Source organism: Nelusetta ayraudi, unplaced genomic scaffold, assembly GCF_046127955.1.
Source record: "Nelusetta ayraudi isolate G7.1 ecotype Tasmania unplaced genomic scaffold, CSIRO-AGI_Nayr_v1 ptg000128l, whole genome shotgun sequence".
In the NCBI taxonomy this organism is placed as follows: Eukaryota; Metazoa; Chordata; class Actinopteri; order Tetraodontiformes; family Monacanthidae; genus Nelusetta; species Nelusetta ayraudi.
The window spans coordinates 468,970-484,947 of record NW_027466178.1 but is presented as its reverse complement, the minus strand read 5'-3'; the positions used below and the strand labels follow the sequence as shown (position 1 = coordinate 484,947).

General features: G+C 39.9%; 2 protein-coding genes across 2 annotated transcripts in view; both read right to left on the bottom strand.

Moving 5' to 3' along the window:
* The window catches only part of LOC142904464 (uncharacterized), a 106,010-nt gene extending 101,158 nt beyond the window's left edge, over window positions 1-4,852 (bottom strand). Inside the window, exon 1 of the mRNA XM_076050570.1 lies at window positions 4,789-4,852. Within this exon, the coding sequence (XP_075906685.1) occupies window positions 4,789-4,852 (64 nt within the window). The remainder of the gene's footprint in view (window positions 1-4,788) is intronic.
* Window positions 4,853-9,524: 4,672 nt separating this feature from the next.
* Window positions 9,525-13,246, bottom strand: LOC142904499 (uncharacterized). Its single transcript, XM_076050634.1, has 4 exons — window positions 11,390-13,246; window positions 10,011-10,072; window positions 9,779-9,927; window positions 9,525-9,688 (listed from the first exon to the last, which is right to left on the bottom strand). Exons 1-4 carry the CDS (start codon window positions 13,118-13,120, stop codon window positions 9,600-9,602), a joined length of 2,031 nt encoding a protein of 676 aa, XP_075906749.1. The 5' UTR covers window positions 13,121-13,246; the 3' UTR covers window positions 9,525-9,599.
* Between the last annotated feature and the right edge of the window lie 2,732 nt (window positions 13,247-15,978).

Here is a 15,978-nt window from a genome sequence, read left to right as displayed (position 1 = left end):
AAAGCTACTAAGGCAGAAATGCTGAGTGAATAAGTAATTTAATGAACAGAAAATAAAAGATCGGAGCTCCGAGGCACAAACACAGTACAACCAACAGAACAGATGCAACCAGTGCAACAGCTCGAATGAATGCAAGTGCAAGTGCAAAGAGACAAGGAAGAATAAGGTCTCTTATACAGTGGACCGGGAGAGGATAAGATAAGGAAAGAGGAGGGGAGGATGAGAGGAGACAAAATAACGAATACATCACCCTGGCGGGCGACGAGGAGAATGTCTCGAGGAGACATACAGTGGCCTCACCCTGGTGGGCCACGAGGAGAATGTCTCGAGACGGTTATACAGTGAGACATAACAGATTACACGGGATGCCAAGAATACTTATTTTCCATTACAGAAGTCGACAACAATCATCCCTGTCCCAAAGAAACCATCTTCAAGCAGCCCAGCGGACTACAGACATGTGGCCCTCACCCCCCTCAAAACAAAGTGCTTTGAGAGACTGGTGCTCAAACACACACCAGCCTCCCATCTGCCCCCCCTTCATCTCGGGACTACCACTAGTTCATATTCAAAGCCATCGCTCTCCATAGCCTTGAAACACCTGGAGCGGAGCAGCAGCTATGTGAGGATACTGTTTGTAAATTATTCCTGTGCCTTCAACACCCTCATCCCAGATATCCTGACAGATAATCTGTTGACCCCTTGTCAGAAGCTCAGTCAGAAGCTGCTGTTGGCTTTTTACAGATCAACAGTTGGTAGCATCCTAGCCTACTGCATTTCTCTGTGTTTTGCTGGCTGTTCTGTTGCAGACAAAAAAAGCTCTTCAAAATGTCATGAAAACAGCAGAAAACTCATTGGTTTCCACCCAACCCCACAACCCCTCCTTTCTCTGTCAGACACTGCAAACAGCCACATTCTCTCAAGAGCCAAAAACATCATTAGGGACATTACACACGTCCATCCTCTTGCACATAAGCACCTGGATGCTCTGCATTAATCCTGTGCTTGAAACTGTTGCATTTTAAATTATTTTATTTTACTTTTTTGTTTTTATTTTTTGTAACCAGTGGAGTTGCACTCTGAATTTCGTTGTTCTGAAAAGTACAATGACAATAAAGGCTTTCAATTCAATTCAATGTGTAAAGTCACTGAGCTTACCCATGAGAATCAGGACAAGTGAAGCAAATTTTCCAACATCCATTTAGTGTTTCCCTTTAGATTAAAAAAGGCACACATTTTTTATAGGGAACATCTTAAAACAGTTTTTATTCCAATGAAAAAATGATTTCCCATTAAACAAATCAAGTCTGTATGTGTACAATGTCATTATATCCACATTTCACTTTAAGAAACACTATTAACAATTCAAATCCAAGTACAATAGTGAATGCAAAAGCATAATAATTGTGTTTCTAAATAATTTGTGACACAATGTATGCTTACTGGTTCAAAAAAAATCCAAGTCATGATTTATTACTTAAATTAAAATACTTTCTGGTATGTTACACCCATGGGTCCTTCCCAGCAAAAACAAACAAGCTTTTTTTTATAAATTAAATTTGTAAAACACAATATTTAAGATGTCCTAATTCTCCTTTTGAATTTTAACAAAAAGTGGATGTAAGTACTTACGTAGGATGGAAATATATAGGTTCCCACTCGGTGTGCTCTGAACTATTTTCTTTTCATTTCTCTGGTTCCTTTTCAAGCCACAGATGTGGCGTTTAAATCTTCAGACCTAATGTGTTGTCCACCTTTTTAGGGTCCTCATACATACAGACAGCGAAGGATTCTACTGCCTCATACAGAATGTGACACAACTTTGCGTTGTCAAGATGACAACCGCATAGATAATTTGACTCGTTTGTACTCTGAGTGTAATTTGCATTCTTTGCATTTGCTATGAGAATGGCTCCATCTTCACAACTTGATGCACAGGTTCAACTTGAATGGTGACATAATAAGTGTATTGTGCAAAAATAGTTGAATTGTGGAAAAAAAAAGTTAAATATGACTCAGAAAAAATTATAATACAATACTACAATAAAATAAAAATTAGATATAGGCAAATCCTGTTTCATTTATTTGTTTTTGAATTCCTCAAAGGCAAATGAAAAGGCAGAAATCATGAATCAAATCAGAAATCAAGTTAGTATGAGTGATATCTTTGAGCGAATAACTTATCAAATTTAAGAGAAATATTATCAATATTTGTCTGAATTAAAGCAGAAGCCGTGCTGTTCTAATTGATTGATCTGGACGCACTTTGACTGTGGCCCAAAGCGCTCACTCTGGTTCCTCTCTTCTCCCTCTCTCACGTGTCACAGCAGGTAGCTTGACAACATTCTTGTTGCAGATGGATGAAAAGTTCCAGAAGTACATGACTCACATGCACCAGATGTCTTTCTCCTGTGAGAAAAAATGCAACCACCCAAAATCTGGTTGTTGAATCAACGGAATGATTCAATTATCTAGATATAGTCCCCCCTTTACTGATTTATTTTGTTTAGGTTTTATTTTTTTGTCAAGATTACTTATTATAACATATAACGTTCATAGAGAATTAATGTATTGTTCCAAGTTATTTAACATATTTTGTATATTTAAATTAATATTAATGTTGGACAAAAACCTAAAAGTAAAGTGGGTGTGAGTGTAAATTAATTTGAAGATCAGTCTTTGAGATGTCAGGAAGAGTTTGTCGGGAAGAGGTTGTGTATTTTTCATAGAGACAGTTTCAGAAGAGTTAATTTTGGACACATTAGAGCTTTGTTGTTCACCCTGCAACTCACTCTGGCTACTGCTCTCTCTCTCTCTTTCTCTCTCTCTACATTGTTTGTATTTCCTTATCACTCCAACTGTTTAAAGATCAGATGACCTGTGACCTCTGTAGTCTGGATCTGCTCCAGGTTTCTCCCCACAACACGGCAGCTTTTCCTGCCCACTGTCTTCCCCCACTGCTCTGGAGGATCAGTTGGTTTTCCTCTGATTGTACAAAGTGCATTGAGACGCCTTTGGTTGTGATTTAGCGAGTGTACAAATAAAAATTGATTGATTGACCAATGGGACAGTGGAGACGGCGCACCTGAATTTGTATAACACTCACACAGTAAACTGACACTGAGGGAGGAGGCAATATGACTGATGGCCTTTCACTCAACCATGCCATCAGGTGGAACCTGTCCTGGATCAGTGCTCGCACATATACAACACAATAGACCCCATTTACGAGCTCAGAATCACTGTGTGACCATGGCAACCAGAGCAGTGTATTTTCTCCGTCTCAGGAGGAATAAATCCTCATGGGGGCTGTGGAGAAGTAAAAGGAACCCGTATATAAAAAAAGAGGCAACACTATCACAATCACAGTTGTTTTGTCCTAATTTTCACCAGTTGATAAAAACAGTGCACGGCGCTCTAACAACCCCGTAACAATGTTCTTTATCAGGGGGTTGAAAAAGGTAAGGGCATTATAAGTTATACTCGTTTATTATTTATAATTATATTTTATGGCTCTTTAAACATTTTATTTCACTGTTTTTCCTTTTTTGTAATAATTATTTTAACGGCTATGTGTATTTTATGATTTTTAACTTTTTATTTATTGAAAAAATAACAAACAAAAAGTGTATTTTTTATATTGATATCCATATTGCAATATCAAGCGCAAAAGTATTGATTATTATATTGAATTTGAAAAATATGTTATTGCCCATCACTAGTCTCAGCATCAACAGTTGTAGAGATGACTGGCATGTCTGGTGAAGGTGGTGCAGGTTCTCGTGACAAAGCATCTTTCAGAACAATGTATTTTACTGGCGTGTAAATTAGTGCAAAGTCGTAACGCTGCAATGCCCTCATCATACGCTGTATTCTGGTTGACATGTCATTGAGGTTCTTTTTTCTGATTGATATGAGCATTTTCTGGTTAGTCTCTGCAGTAAAGGTCGGTAATCCATACACCTAACTGAAATTTTCCACATCCGAACAGCAAGCCCAGTGTCTCTTTTTCTATTTGCAAATAGTGTTCCTCTGTCCCTGTCATTGATCTGGACACATATGCCACAGGCTGTCATTTGTCCCAGTTCATTTGGAGTAGCACACTTCCCAAACCATCTTTTGAGGTGTGAGTGCAGATATTTTTTGGTTTTGATGGATCAAAGACTGTAAGAACTGGGTCTGTAGAAAGAGTTTCCTTTAATTTTTTCCACTCTTTCTCACATTGAGCAGTCCACTCAAACACTGTTTTGTGCTGCAGCAACTCCCTGAGGCATGCTGTTTTGGAGGTAAGATTAGGAATGAATTTACCATAGGAAGTTGATTATTCCCATCACTCTCAGAGTGCCCTATTTGTCAGTGGGGGCAAGCATGTCCAATATAGTTTGCACTTTTGACTGGTTTGACTGGGTGACTAGCACACAGCTGCCAAAACCCATGTGAAGCATCTAGTTTGCTGAAAAGCTTTGCACCAGCCATTTCATTCATTATCTCTTCTCATTTTGGGATTTGATAATGCTCTACTTTAATGTTTTCATTTAAATCTTTGGGATCAAGGCAAACTCTTAGGTCACCTGTATACTTGTTCTTGACACATGTGATGGACTTTTAGTCAGTCTTACATGTACTACAGGCTTGGCATCATCCTTCAGCTGAATTTTGTAAGCGTGAGGCAATGTTCCATGTCCATTGAAGACAGAAATTATTTTTTTGACTGTCTGTACTTCCCTCACAATGTTGGTGATCTAGTTTTTTGCCTTATATGACTCTTTTCATGTTGTCAGCGTTTACCTGGTAGATCCTCTTCACTAGTTGGCCTCAGACGCTTTGTCTCCTCGGAGTGACTCATGTCCATTACGCACAATGGTGGACAACAGGTGTTGTTTGCCTTTCGCTGTCACTTTCAGATTGCATCCTCCTGTTGTTTTTATTGGCTGATAATTCTAAGCCTTCAGAGGTATGACTTTTTCTGAGAATCTTCTGGGCTTCTCGGTCAGTGCCTTGAAATCGTTCTCATTCATCAAGTTTGCATTGGCTCCTGTGTCAAATTTAAGTGTTAATATTGTCCCATTGACTAACAGTGGAGCAGTCCATTTGCCATCTGTTACTGTATTTACAGCATAGCCTGTATGGTTTATTTTTGAATTGTGCTGTTATCTTCATCATGTGACACCATTTTGATGAAAAATGTATCACTCAAGTCATCACCGTCATCAGTGTCTCCCTGCACTGTGTGTACAATTTTCTTCTTAGAGAGACACTTTAGACACTCTAGCCGAATGATTTTGTCCCTTACATTTTGCACATATTTTCCCGTAGGCAGGACATTGTCTTGGTCTGTGTTTTTCACCACATCTCTTGCAAGTGAACATCTCTTTGTCAGTTGTTTTAATCTTGCTGTCTTTGTTTTTAAATTTGCTCTGAGGCATTCCTTTCAGTGTCAAGGCGATCACTGCCTCCGCATCTTGATACGCCGCTCCGTGAGCAGGCTCTTTAAATGTCTCTACATATTGTCGTGCTAGCTCACTAGCTTGACATATTTTCATAGCACTGTCCAACGTGAGTTCCGTTTCTCTTTGAGTTTCTTCTTATTAGCCCCAAACACTATCTGATCTCTTATCATAGAGTCTCTTAGATTATCAGAATTGCAGGACTGAGCTTTAATAGAGGTCTGTGAGAAAATTATCAAATGACTCAACCCTGTTGCTGTAAGGGTGAACGAAAGACCTCTCATGTTTCATTGTTCTTTGAGAGGCAGTGCTCGTTTTATTACTTTAATACCTCATCAAACTTATCTTTGTCATCAGGTTGAGGAAACAAATGTGTTGACTTCTATTGCTTCTGTGCTGGCAACGGCTCATCTGCCCGCCAATCTACTCCGGCAGCCGCAATATACAGCAGGCATTGCTGTTTGAAAGCCCTCCAACTTGCATCCGCAATTCCAGTCTGTTTTAACGGACCTGGCGGTTTTACTGCATCCATCATTGTGTTGCTTCTTCTTTTTTTGACCCCACTCGTGGCACCATGTTATGTTTTCATGCTAGAAACATTAATGTTAGAACATTAAGTTGAACTTTATGATAGCTTCAGCATGGCTGTTTATTCACATACTCTTGCAAGCGGTCTACTGAGGCAATGTAGCGGGTGTTGTGTCTTTTGATCATTAAAGGGGACCTATTATACTAATTTTCGGACTTTTGTATTTGATATCTGGCCCCTCCAGAGCAGCAACGCACGATTTTCCGCGCTGAAAGCTTTTTAGATTTGCATATCTCGCGGCTGGTTTCCTCGTATTTACTGCGTCCCGGAAAACGCTCTGTTTCACTTCACTCCACCCCAGCCTTGCCGGTGTACGCCCATGCCCGGGGTAACACTCTTCGTCGCTGCTGAGCCTCACTTCCTCAGTTTGCCGGTGCGGGAGTGAAAAGGAAACGGCAAACTTTACGAAACAGGCACAATTTAAACACTTACCGTCGTGAAGGCTTCACCCTTTAGCAGCTGTTTACCGGCTAATCCAGCTTCGTACGGACCCAGCATGGGCTGAGTTACTGCCGCAAGGCGGACCGAAGGTCCCTGGACGTTTTTTGTGCCTTCCGTGTCCCCGGAAATATATTTTACTTTGTGTACCGACTGTGTTTTTGTTTTGTATTTTTGCGAGACATTTTAATAGGGCTTAGAATGATTTCGTTTCATACTGTTGACTTGCATCAAAACACTGTCCGAGCAGAGAAAATATGTACGCTGAAACGATCACTTCAGTCATAGAGTCGTTTATTATTAGACAAGAATATCTGCACAACTTACGTCCACACCAAGCACAAAGCAGGAAGAGCTCTATACAACCCATGTTACCATGCTGGCAGCGTGAAAATCGCTATAAGGAGCGAAACTTGCGAGTCAAAATCACTGCCTCTTCAGTTTCGCTGCCAGCGAACACAACACACATAACAAGCAGAGCACGGAGTTAGCGGTGGTGGCTAACAATTCATCAACACGATTCAGTGGTTGTACATTGCAAGTAGTCTTAAAACTAATGTTGCTTGAGGTCACAATACACTTACAGACCTCATACATGTTTTCAAATATTGCCGTGGCTGACTATTCGGTACGAAACATGTTTATACAATTATTTTTTTCCGTGAGCTAAAGTAGACGGTACACACACACACACACAAACACATCACACAAACACATCACACACACACACACACACACACACACACACACACACACACACACACACAAAAAGCAAGAGAGAGAGTATGGTGTAGACAGTAGTAGGGTAGTTAATCGTTGAAGTACACATTTGTTTATCTAATCTTTACATTTATTACATTTGTTTTTACATTTTCATTTCCCAGTGCCGATTGGAAGCGTCCTTCGCTTCCGCGGCCGATGTGAACCCGGCTTCAGACACGTCTGTCCAAATGCGATTTGAAACTCCCTCCCAAAGGTGGTTTCAATCCGTTTTGCAAAAATTGGATTTCATGTCATTTGTGACTGTAAAAACAGCCTTCCAGTTTTCTTGATGAGCAAAAGATCTGATTTTGGCTGGCAGTCTGAACGCGGCCTAAGTAAAACAAAATGACTTTCAACAATAACTAATATTTGAATTGCAACTTTAAAAACAGCATTGCAAAATGCTTAACAATAAAGACAATAAGTACCACACAATAGAACCATTAGTGCATAAAAACAGTAAAACATCAAATAATGTAAAAACAGTTACAATAATTACCATCAGTTTGGAAAAAGCTATACGAATCTGAGTTAGCTGTAAGGCTCCAATCGCAAAGGCTCAGTCACTTTTAATGACAAGATGAGAATTTGTAACTAATAGAATGGTCTTTTGCAAAACCTTTTGCAGTGCATTTAATAACTACTTTTTCCGTTCTAGGTTCCCTTCCAACAGCACCATCTGGTGACTGATCATCAGACTTTACAACAGATGTTCACTGTCCCTTTACTTAGAAAGCCATATGCAGAGAACACAATGTTTGAAACAGCTGTTTTGTTTTGGATTTCAACAAACTACATTATATTAGCAATTATACAATGCAGCTTATAAATTGCTTTTCCAATGAATACCTACACGGAAAGCAGGTTTTGATTTGATTTGATTTATTTACAATTGAAATAAATCAAATCAAAACCTGCTTTTCATGCATGCTGGCTTTTGGGTTTACAATAGTGGTCAATCATCTGATTCGGCATCAGTGCCCGGTGATTATGTTACGGGGTCGGGTTTGAGGTGTGGAAGCTATTTCTAGTGAAAACAATCCTCGAACAAGCTCAACGTGCATTCAGATTAATCATGTCATTAAAATAGTAGTGTACTGAAAAGAGAACAAATACAAAATAACAGAGAAACACTAATAATAGGTTGTTTTTCCAGACACCTGCAAATTGTGCACTTACTATCTATTTAGGTAATATGATACGATCTCATCTTGAGTGAGAGTTGAGTGGGTGGCAGAGACAGTCCTGCTTGGGAACTGTTACTCATCTCTTCCTACGTCATCCTCAGACGAGGCCTTCATCGGCATTTACAGTCATCTCGGTTCTCTATACATCTGGCCAGCTCATTTGTGCTTTCTGCGCCAGCATCTTTCTTTAGCATGTCCACAAAGGCAGATGTGGGACGTCCTCTCAATCGATGCCCTTGCGTCGGTACCCACAGCACAAGCTTTTTGGCTGGAAGTTCTTGGTGTCGGCGAGCTAGCCTTACTGCAATCTGCTCTGATACACTTGGTAAAGTCCCGTATAGATGTTTACTGGTGATGTGCTCGTCCTGGTTGATGTTCAGAACCACACGTAGCATTCTGAATATCTGGTGTAGCTTGTTGTGTTAGTGTCCAGCATCCACAGGAGAACGGACTCCATGGTCGCAGAGAAGAAACAGATCTTGATATGCCGGGGGCTCATAATTAATTGAAAATGGATACACCACTGACTGTGTGTGTCCAAAAAGCTTAAAAATGTTTTTTTGCAAGCATCACAGAATCATTAAACACAAAATCAAACATTCAAAACTTACCACCCATTCATCTTCTATTTCCACTTCCTTCTGCACTTACCCATTACATGAAAAGAAACAAAACAAAACAAAAAACAGGAGGCAATTTTCAATGCTTCTAAGTAGTTGTATTAGGATACAAAATAGACAAGTACAAAATTGCAAAGATATCCTGTGTATAAATAAGCAAGTTGACAGTTTGACCACCCGGGTAAGTAAGATCCATACTTTCAATCTCCTCCTGCACTCTCTCCTCTTCCAGCTGTCAGGGTGCAAAGGCAGGGTTACACCCTGGACAAGTCTATTGATAGTCAAATAACTTAAAAAAAAAAAAAATCTACAAGTGCAATATACATATACATATTATTATTATTATTATTATTATTATTATCATTATTATTATTATTATTATTATCATGGAGGTTGTTGAAGACAACATACATAAAGAGTCATAAAAAGAGTCATAAATATAAATATATATAATATATATAAATATATAATAAGTTTACATTTTTAGTGTTGTGCTGATTATCCACAGTTTTCAACATGTCTTTTGCCCTAACCATCGTAACAGGATGCAAGTGTATTAAAGACCACTCAAGTACTCCAGTATCCAAGACAACAGCACCAAGCAAAATGTGATGAGGCTGATCTTAATAGTTAAGCCACTTGAAACTGTAAAGATGAAAGACAGCAACATTTCAGTTTAGGTAACATTACAGTAACTAAAATAAAGCATAAAGAAACATCTGGTGTTGCACTTACCAATGCCGTTCACAGTGATTGATGTCCCTTCAATGTCAAATCCAGTGACAGTTGAGGATGCATCAAGCAAAACCGCTGCAATCTGAGTGTTGTTAGGCACATTTGTGCTTTCAAAGCGAAGCTTCAGCTCATTGATGACTGACCCACGCCTGTAAAATGTTTAGCAATATCATTTTGCAATATCCAAACGAGCATTTAGCTAAATGTTGGATCTCTGGTTTTCAGAAGTTACCTGAATGACACCACTCGAAAGGTCTTCAAAGAAGTGAACGCTGCTCGGAATTTAGGTTCAAGCTGTATTGAAAGAAAAATAAGTTGCTCTATTGTTAAAACACTCAGTTAACACAATTAAGATGACAACAACAGATGACAACATTGTGATTTTTGAATTATTAAGCAAAAGAAAAAAATATTGATGAGCATTTGCAGCAAAAAACGAAGGGCCTAATTTACTAAAGGTTTGCACATGGGAAAAAACGACCAAAAACATCATCATAAGTACTAACTAATGACATGGCTGATCTACTAAAGAGACGCAATGAAGGAGACGACTGCAACTTGGGTAAAATTGCGCACCGAGTCCTTTTAGCGCTCCAGGCTTAATGAATATGTAGATGCGGGCGTTTCTCACAGAACACGCAAGACATTGGGCTGAGAGAATGCAAATAAATGATTCAGCGGGCTTGAGTTGTATCATATCTAAATATATGTATACACACACACACACACACACACACACATATATATATATATATACATATATATATATATATATATATATATGTATATATATATATATATATATATACATATATATATATATACATATATATATACATATATATATATATATACATATATACATATATATATATACATATATATATATATGTATACATATACATATATATATATATGTATATACACACACACACATATGTATATATATTCATTCATTCATTCATTTTCCATACCCGCTTAGTCCCGAGCTCAGGGTCACGGGGGTCTGCTGGAGCCTATCCCAGCTGTCTTAGGGTGAAGGCAGGGTGACACCCTGGACAAGTTGCTAGTTCATCGCAGGGCTATATATATATATATATATATATATATATATATATATATATATATATGTATATATATATATATATATATATTTATATTTGAATCACTCAAAAAAACAAAAATCTTGTCAAAGTGTGAGTGAGTCCATGCATACACACGCCCTGTGGCACCAGTGCAAGTTTGTGTAAATATATTTTTCACAATTAAAGATTTTTTTTATCGGATTTTTGAATGGTTTAAATCCCTCATGCCAGTGATGTCTATTGTCAGTTCAGATGCAGCTGAACATGCTGGCAATTATGCTTAGTAGATAACCCTCGAATACGAAAACTGTCAAGACGCGTACTCAGTCAGCGTGTGCAAGCAATTTAGCGCCTCCTATTTCGGATCTTAGTAAATACGGCCCTAAGAGTTGAGTTGTTTTTTTGTTGTTCTTTAATTCCTGAGTATTTAACCCTTCCTAGCTGTACAGTTTGATTTAATAAAGCTTTGGAGAGGAAAACCCCCGTTTCCAAGAAACATTAAAAAAAAAAAAGAAATCAGACCTACCTGTGTTTCTATCATTGACATTCGACTAAGGCAAGCTGGAGATGATGGATCCATCAGGTCATTAGTAAAAGTGCTCAGGCGAGACCTAAAGCTAACACTAACTGTTGTGAGAGCAACAGTTGTGGTAGTTGTTGTGGTCGTTGTGGCAACTTTGCTTGTAGTACTTCCGGAGGTTATGACTGGAGCCTCTGTCATAGTTGCCAGAGTAGTTGTTGGTGTTGTTGTCAGTGTCACAGCATTTGTTGATGTTTTCACAGTGGTTGTTGCAGAGGTCATCGTAGTGTGGGAAGGAGTGTTTTTAGCCAATGTTAAACTTGCTGCGGTCACTGTTTGTGTGTCTGATGATGTTGGAGCAACTGATGAAGTTTTCACCGTGGAGACTGAAGAGGCTGAACTAGTTCGGGAAGATGGGTTTGACGCATCTGTTGCAGTTGAGGTTTCCACAGTAGTTGTTGTAGAGGCTGTACTAGTTTGGACAATTGTGGTCAGTACTTCTGTTGTGCTTTTGACAATACTTGTTAATGACACAGTTGATGTTGCAGTGCTTGTTGAGGTTTCCACCATGGTTGTTTGAGAGTCTCTAGTGTTTTGGTAAAATGTCGTTGGAGCATCTGTTGTAGATGCAACAGTAGTCATTTGGGATGTCATTGTTGATAATGTTGATCTTGCATCACTTGTTGCCACAGTGGTTGCTGAAGAAACTGTACTAGTTTGGGAGATTGTGGTTTGAGTGTTAGTCACAATTGCAACAGCAGTTGATGGAGATGAGGTTGATCCTGCAGGGGTTGTTGTCGCTGTGGTTTTTGGCATTGATGTCGTTGAAGTTGTGCTTTGCATATCTGTTATACTTGCAACAGTCATTGTTGGTGACACTGTTGATGTTGCAGCCCTTGTTGATTTTTCCACAGTGGTTGTCAGAGACGCTGCAGGAGATGATGGTGATGGGGTTGATGCTTCAGTACTTGTCACTGGGCTTGTTGGAGTGGCTGTACCATTTCTTGTTGTTGCAGTTGGAGCATTTGTTGTACTGACCATAGTCGTCATTGATGCTGTTGATGTTGCAGCCCTTCTTTTCTTTACAGTTATTGTTGGTGAGTCTGTACTGTTTTGGGAAACAATGGTTGGGGTGTCTATGGTAGATGCTAGAATAGTTGTTTGGAATGTTTTTGGTGTTACACTGGCTATCGATGTGACGTCTACAGAGTAAGAACTAGTTGTAGTTGCTGCTGCAGTTTTTGTCACAGTAGGTGTTGTTTCTGCAACGGCTGTCATACGAATTGTTTCACCAATCATTGTTATGGCCTGAGATGTTGGAGGTTCTGTTGTAGTTGTTGCTTTCAGAGGAATTGATGTTGAGGTCTTGGTAGTTGTAGTTGCTGCTGCAGTTTTTGTCACAGCAGGTGTTGTTTCTGCAACGGCTGTCATAGGAATTGTTTCACCAATCGTTGTTATGGCCTGAGATGTTGGAGGTTCTGTTGAAGTTGTTGCTTTCAGAGGAGTTGATGTTGAGGTCTTGGTAGTTGTAGTTGCTGCTGCAGTTTTTGTCACAGCAGGTGTTGTTTCTGCAACGGCTGTCATAGGAATTGTTTCACCAATCGTTGTTATGGCCTGAGATGTTGGAGGTTCTGTTGTAGTTGTTGCTTTCAGAGGAATTGATGTTGAGGTCTTGGTAGTTGTAGTTGCTGCTGCAGTTTTTGTCACAGCAGGTGTTGTTTCTGCAACGGCTGTCATAGGAATTGTTTCACCAATCGTTATGGCCTGAGATGTTGGAGGTTCTGTTGTAGTTGTTGCTTTCAGAGGAGTTGATGTTAAAGTCTTGGTAGTTGTAGTTGCCGCTGCAGTTCTTGTTGCAGCTGGAGTTTTAACAATATTTGTTGAGGTCTCTGCTGCAGTTGTCGTTGCAACTTGTGTTGCTTCTGCAGTGGTTGTCACACCATTTGTTGCTTCACCATTCTTCGTTATGATCTTTGATTTTGAAGTTTCTGCTGTTGCCTCCACAGTAGTTGCTTTTGAGGCCTCATTACTCTTAGTTTGTTCTGCAGTAGTTGTCACAGGAGTTGTGGTTCCCTGCAGTGTAGTTGAAGAATCTGAGGCTGTTGTTAATCCTGATTTGGATGTTGTTTTGAAAGCAGTTGTTGTGGCCTGAGCAGTAATGTTTTCTCCTGGAGTTGCTGTTGCGGCTTGTGTTATCTCCACTCCTGCTGTGGTTTTTACTTCAACATCAGTTGTTGGGGCCTCAGTTGAAGTTGCTCCAAGAGTGGTTGTCACAGCAGTTGATGTTGTTTCCCCAGTTGTGGTTACGTCTTGAGATGTAGTACTTTCTGCTGCAGTTGTTCTTAATTCTACAGTAGTTGATGAGACCTCATCAGTTGTAGTTGTTCCTGTAGTTGTTGTGGAAGGTGGTGTTTTTTCTGTAGTGGTTCTTACACCTGTTGTAATTGCATCCCCTGTAGTTGTTTGGGCCTGACGCATTGTTGTTTTCCCTGTAGTAGTTGTGGCTTCAACAGTAAATGATGACATTCCGTGGGTGGTAGATTTTCCGACAGTTGTTGTTGTAGCTGGTGTTGTTTGTCCAGTAGTAGTTATGTCAGTGGTGATTCTCTCCAATGTAGTTCTAGAACCAGCTGCTGTTGTTCCTCCTGCTGTGGTTTTTACTTCAACATCAGTTGTTGGGGCCTCAGTTGAAGTTGCTCCAAGAGTGGTTGTCACAGCAGTTGATGTTGTTTCCCCAGTTTTGGTGATATCCTGAGATGTAGTAGTTTCTGTTGCAGACGTTGATTTCACAGTAGTTGATGGGACCTCATCAGTCGCAATTGCTTTTGTAGTTGTTGTTGCAGCTGATATTGTTTCTGGAGTGGTAGTCACACCAGTTGATTTTGTTTGCGCCGGAGTCGTTATGACCTTTGAGACTGTTGTTTCTCGTTTAGTAGTTATTGCGTCCACAGTAATTGATGACATCCCATGAATCGTGCTTGCTCTTGTAGTTGTTGTTGTAGCTGGTGTTGTTTGTCCTGGACTTGTCACATCAGTTGTGATTCTCCCCAATGTTGTTGTAGAATCAGCTGCTGTTGTTCCTCTTGCGGTGCTTGTAATATCAAAATCAGTTGTTGAGGCCTCAGTTGAAGTTGCTCCAAGAGTGGTTGTCACAGAAGTGGTTGTTGTTTCCCCAGTTGTGGTTATTTCTTCAGATGAAGTAGTTTCTGCTGCAGTTGTTAATTCTACAGTAGTTGACAATAGCTCATCAGTTGTAGTTTTTCCTGAAGTTGTTGTTGCAGGTGGTGTTTTTTCTGTGGTTGTTCTTACACCTGTTGTTATTGCGTCCCCTGTAGTCGTTTGGGCCTGACGCATTGTTGTTTTCCTTGTAGTAGTTGTGGCTTCAACAGTAAATGATGACATTCCGTGGGTGGTAGATTTTCCGACAGTTGTTGTTGTAGCTGGTGTTGTTTGTCCAGTAGTAGTTATGTCAGTGGTGATTCTCTCCAATGTAGTTCTAGAACCAGCTGCTGTTGTTCCTCCTGCTGTGGTTTTTACTTCAAAATCAGTTGTTGAGGCCTCAGTTGAAGTTGCTCCAAGAGTGGTTGTCACAGCAGTTGGTGTCGTTTCCCCAGTTGTGGTTATTTCTTCAAATGAAGTAGTTTCTTCTGCAGTTGTTCTTAATTCTACATTAGTTGACGAGAGCCCCTCAGTTGTAGTTGTTCCTGAAGTTGTTGTTGCAGGTGGTGTTTTTTCTGTGGTGGTTCTTACACCTGTTGTTATTGCATCCTCTGTAGTTGTTTGGGCCTGAAACGTTGTTGCTTTCCCTATAGTAGTTGTGGCTTCAACATTAATTGATGACATTCCATGGGTGGTAGATTTTCCTACAGTTGTTGTTGTAGCTCGTGTTGTTTGTGCAGTAGTAGTTATGTCAGTGGTGATTCTCTCCAATGTAGTTCTAGAACCAGCTGCTGTTGTTCCTCCTGCTGTGGTTTTTACTTCAATATCAGTTGTTGGGGCCTCAGTTGAAGTTGCTCCAAGAGTGGTTGCCACAGCAGTTGCTGTTGTTTCCCCAGTTGTGGTTACGTCTTGAGATGTAGTACTTTCTGCTGCAGTTGTTCTTAATTCTACAGTAGTTGATGAGACCTCATCAGTTGTAGTTGTTCCTGTAGTTGTTGTGGAAGGTGGTGTTTTTTCTGTAGTGGTTCTTACACCTGTTGTAATTGCATCCCCTGTAGTTGTTTGGGCCTGACGCATTGTTGTTTTCCCTGTAGTAGTTGTGGCTTCAACAGTAAATGATGACATTCCGTGGGTGGTAGATTTTCCGACAGTTGTTGTTGTAGCTGGTGTTGTTTGTCCAGTAGTAGTTATGTCAGTGGTGGTTCTCTCCAATGTTGTTGTAGAATCGGCTGCTGTTGTTGCCCCTGCTGTGCTTTTAACATCAAAATCAGTTGTTGAGGCCTCAGTTGAAGTTGCTCCAAGAGTGATTGTCACAGCAGTTGGTGTCGTTTCCCCAGTTGTGGTTATTTCTTCAAATGAAGTAGTTTCTTCTGCAGTTGTTGTTAATTCTACATTACTTGACGAGAGCCCCTCAGTTGTAGTTGTTCCTGAAGTTG

Bases quoted from the DNA above. Each gene is read 5' to 3' on its own strand.
- LOC142904499 (XM_076050634.1), bottom strand. From the start codon at position 13,120: ATGACAGCCGTTGCAGAAACAACACCTGCTGTGACAAAAACTGCAGCA. The intron at 10,073-11,389 runs GTAGGTCTGATT...CTTTCAATACAG, and splicing joins TGTCAATGATAGAAACACAG to CTTGAACCTAAATTCCGAGC. The intron at 9,689-9,778 runs GTAAGTGCAACA...TCATCTTTACAG, and splicing joins AATCACTGTGAACGGCATTG to TTTCAAGTGGCTTAACTATT.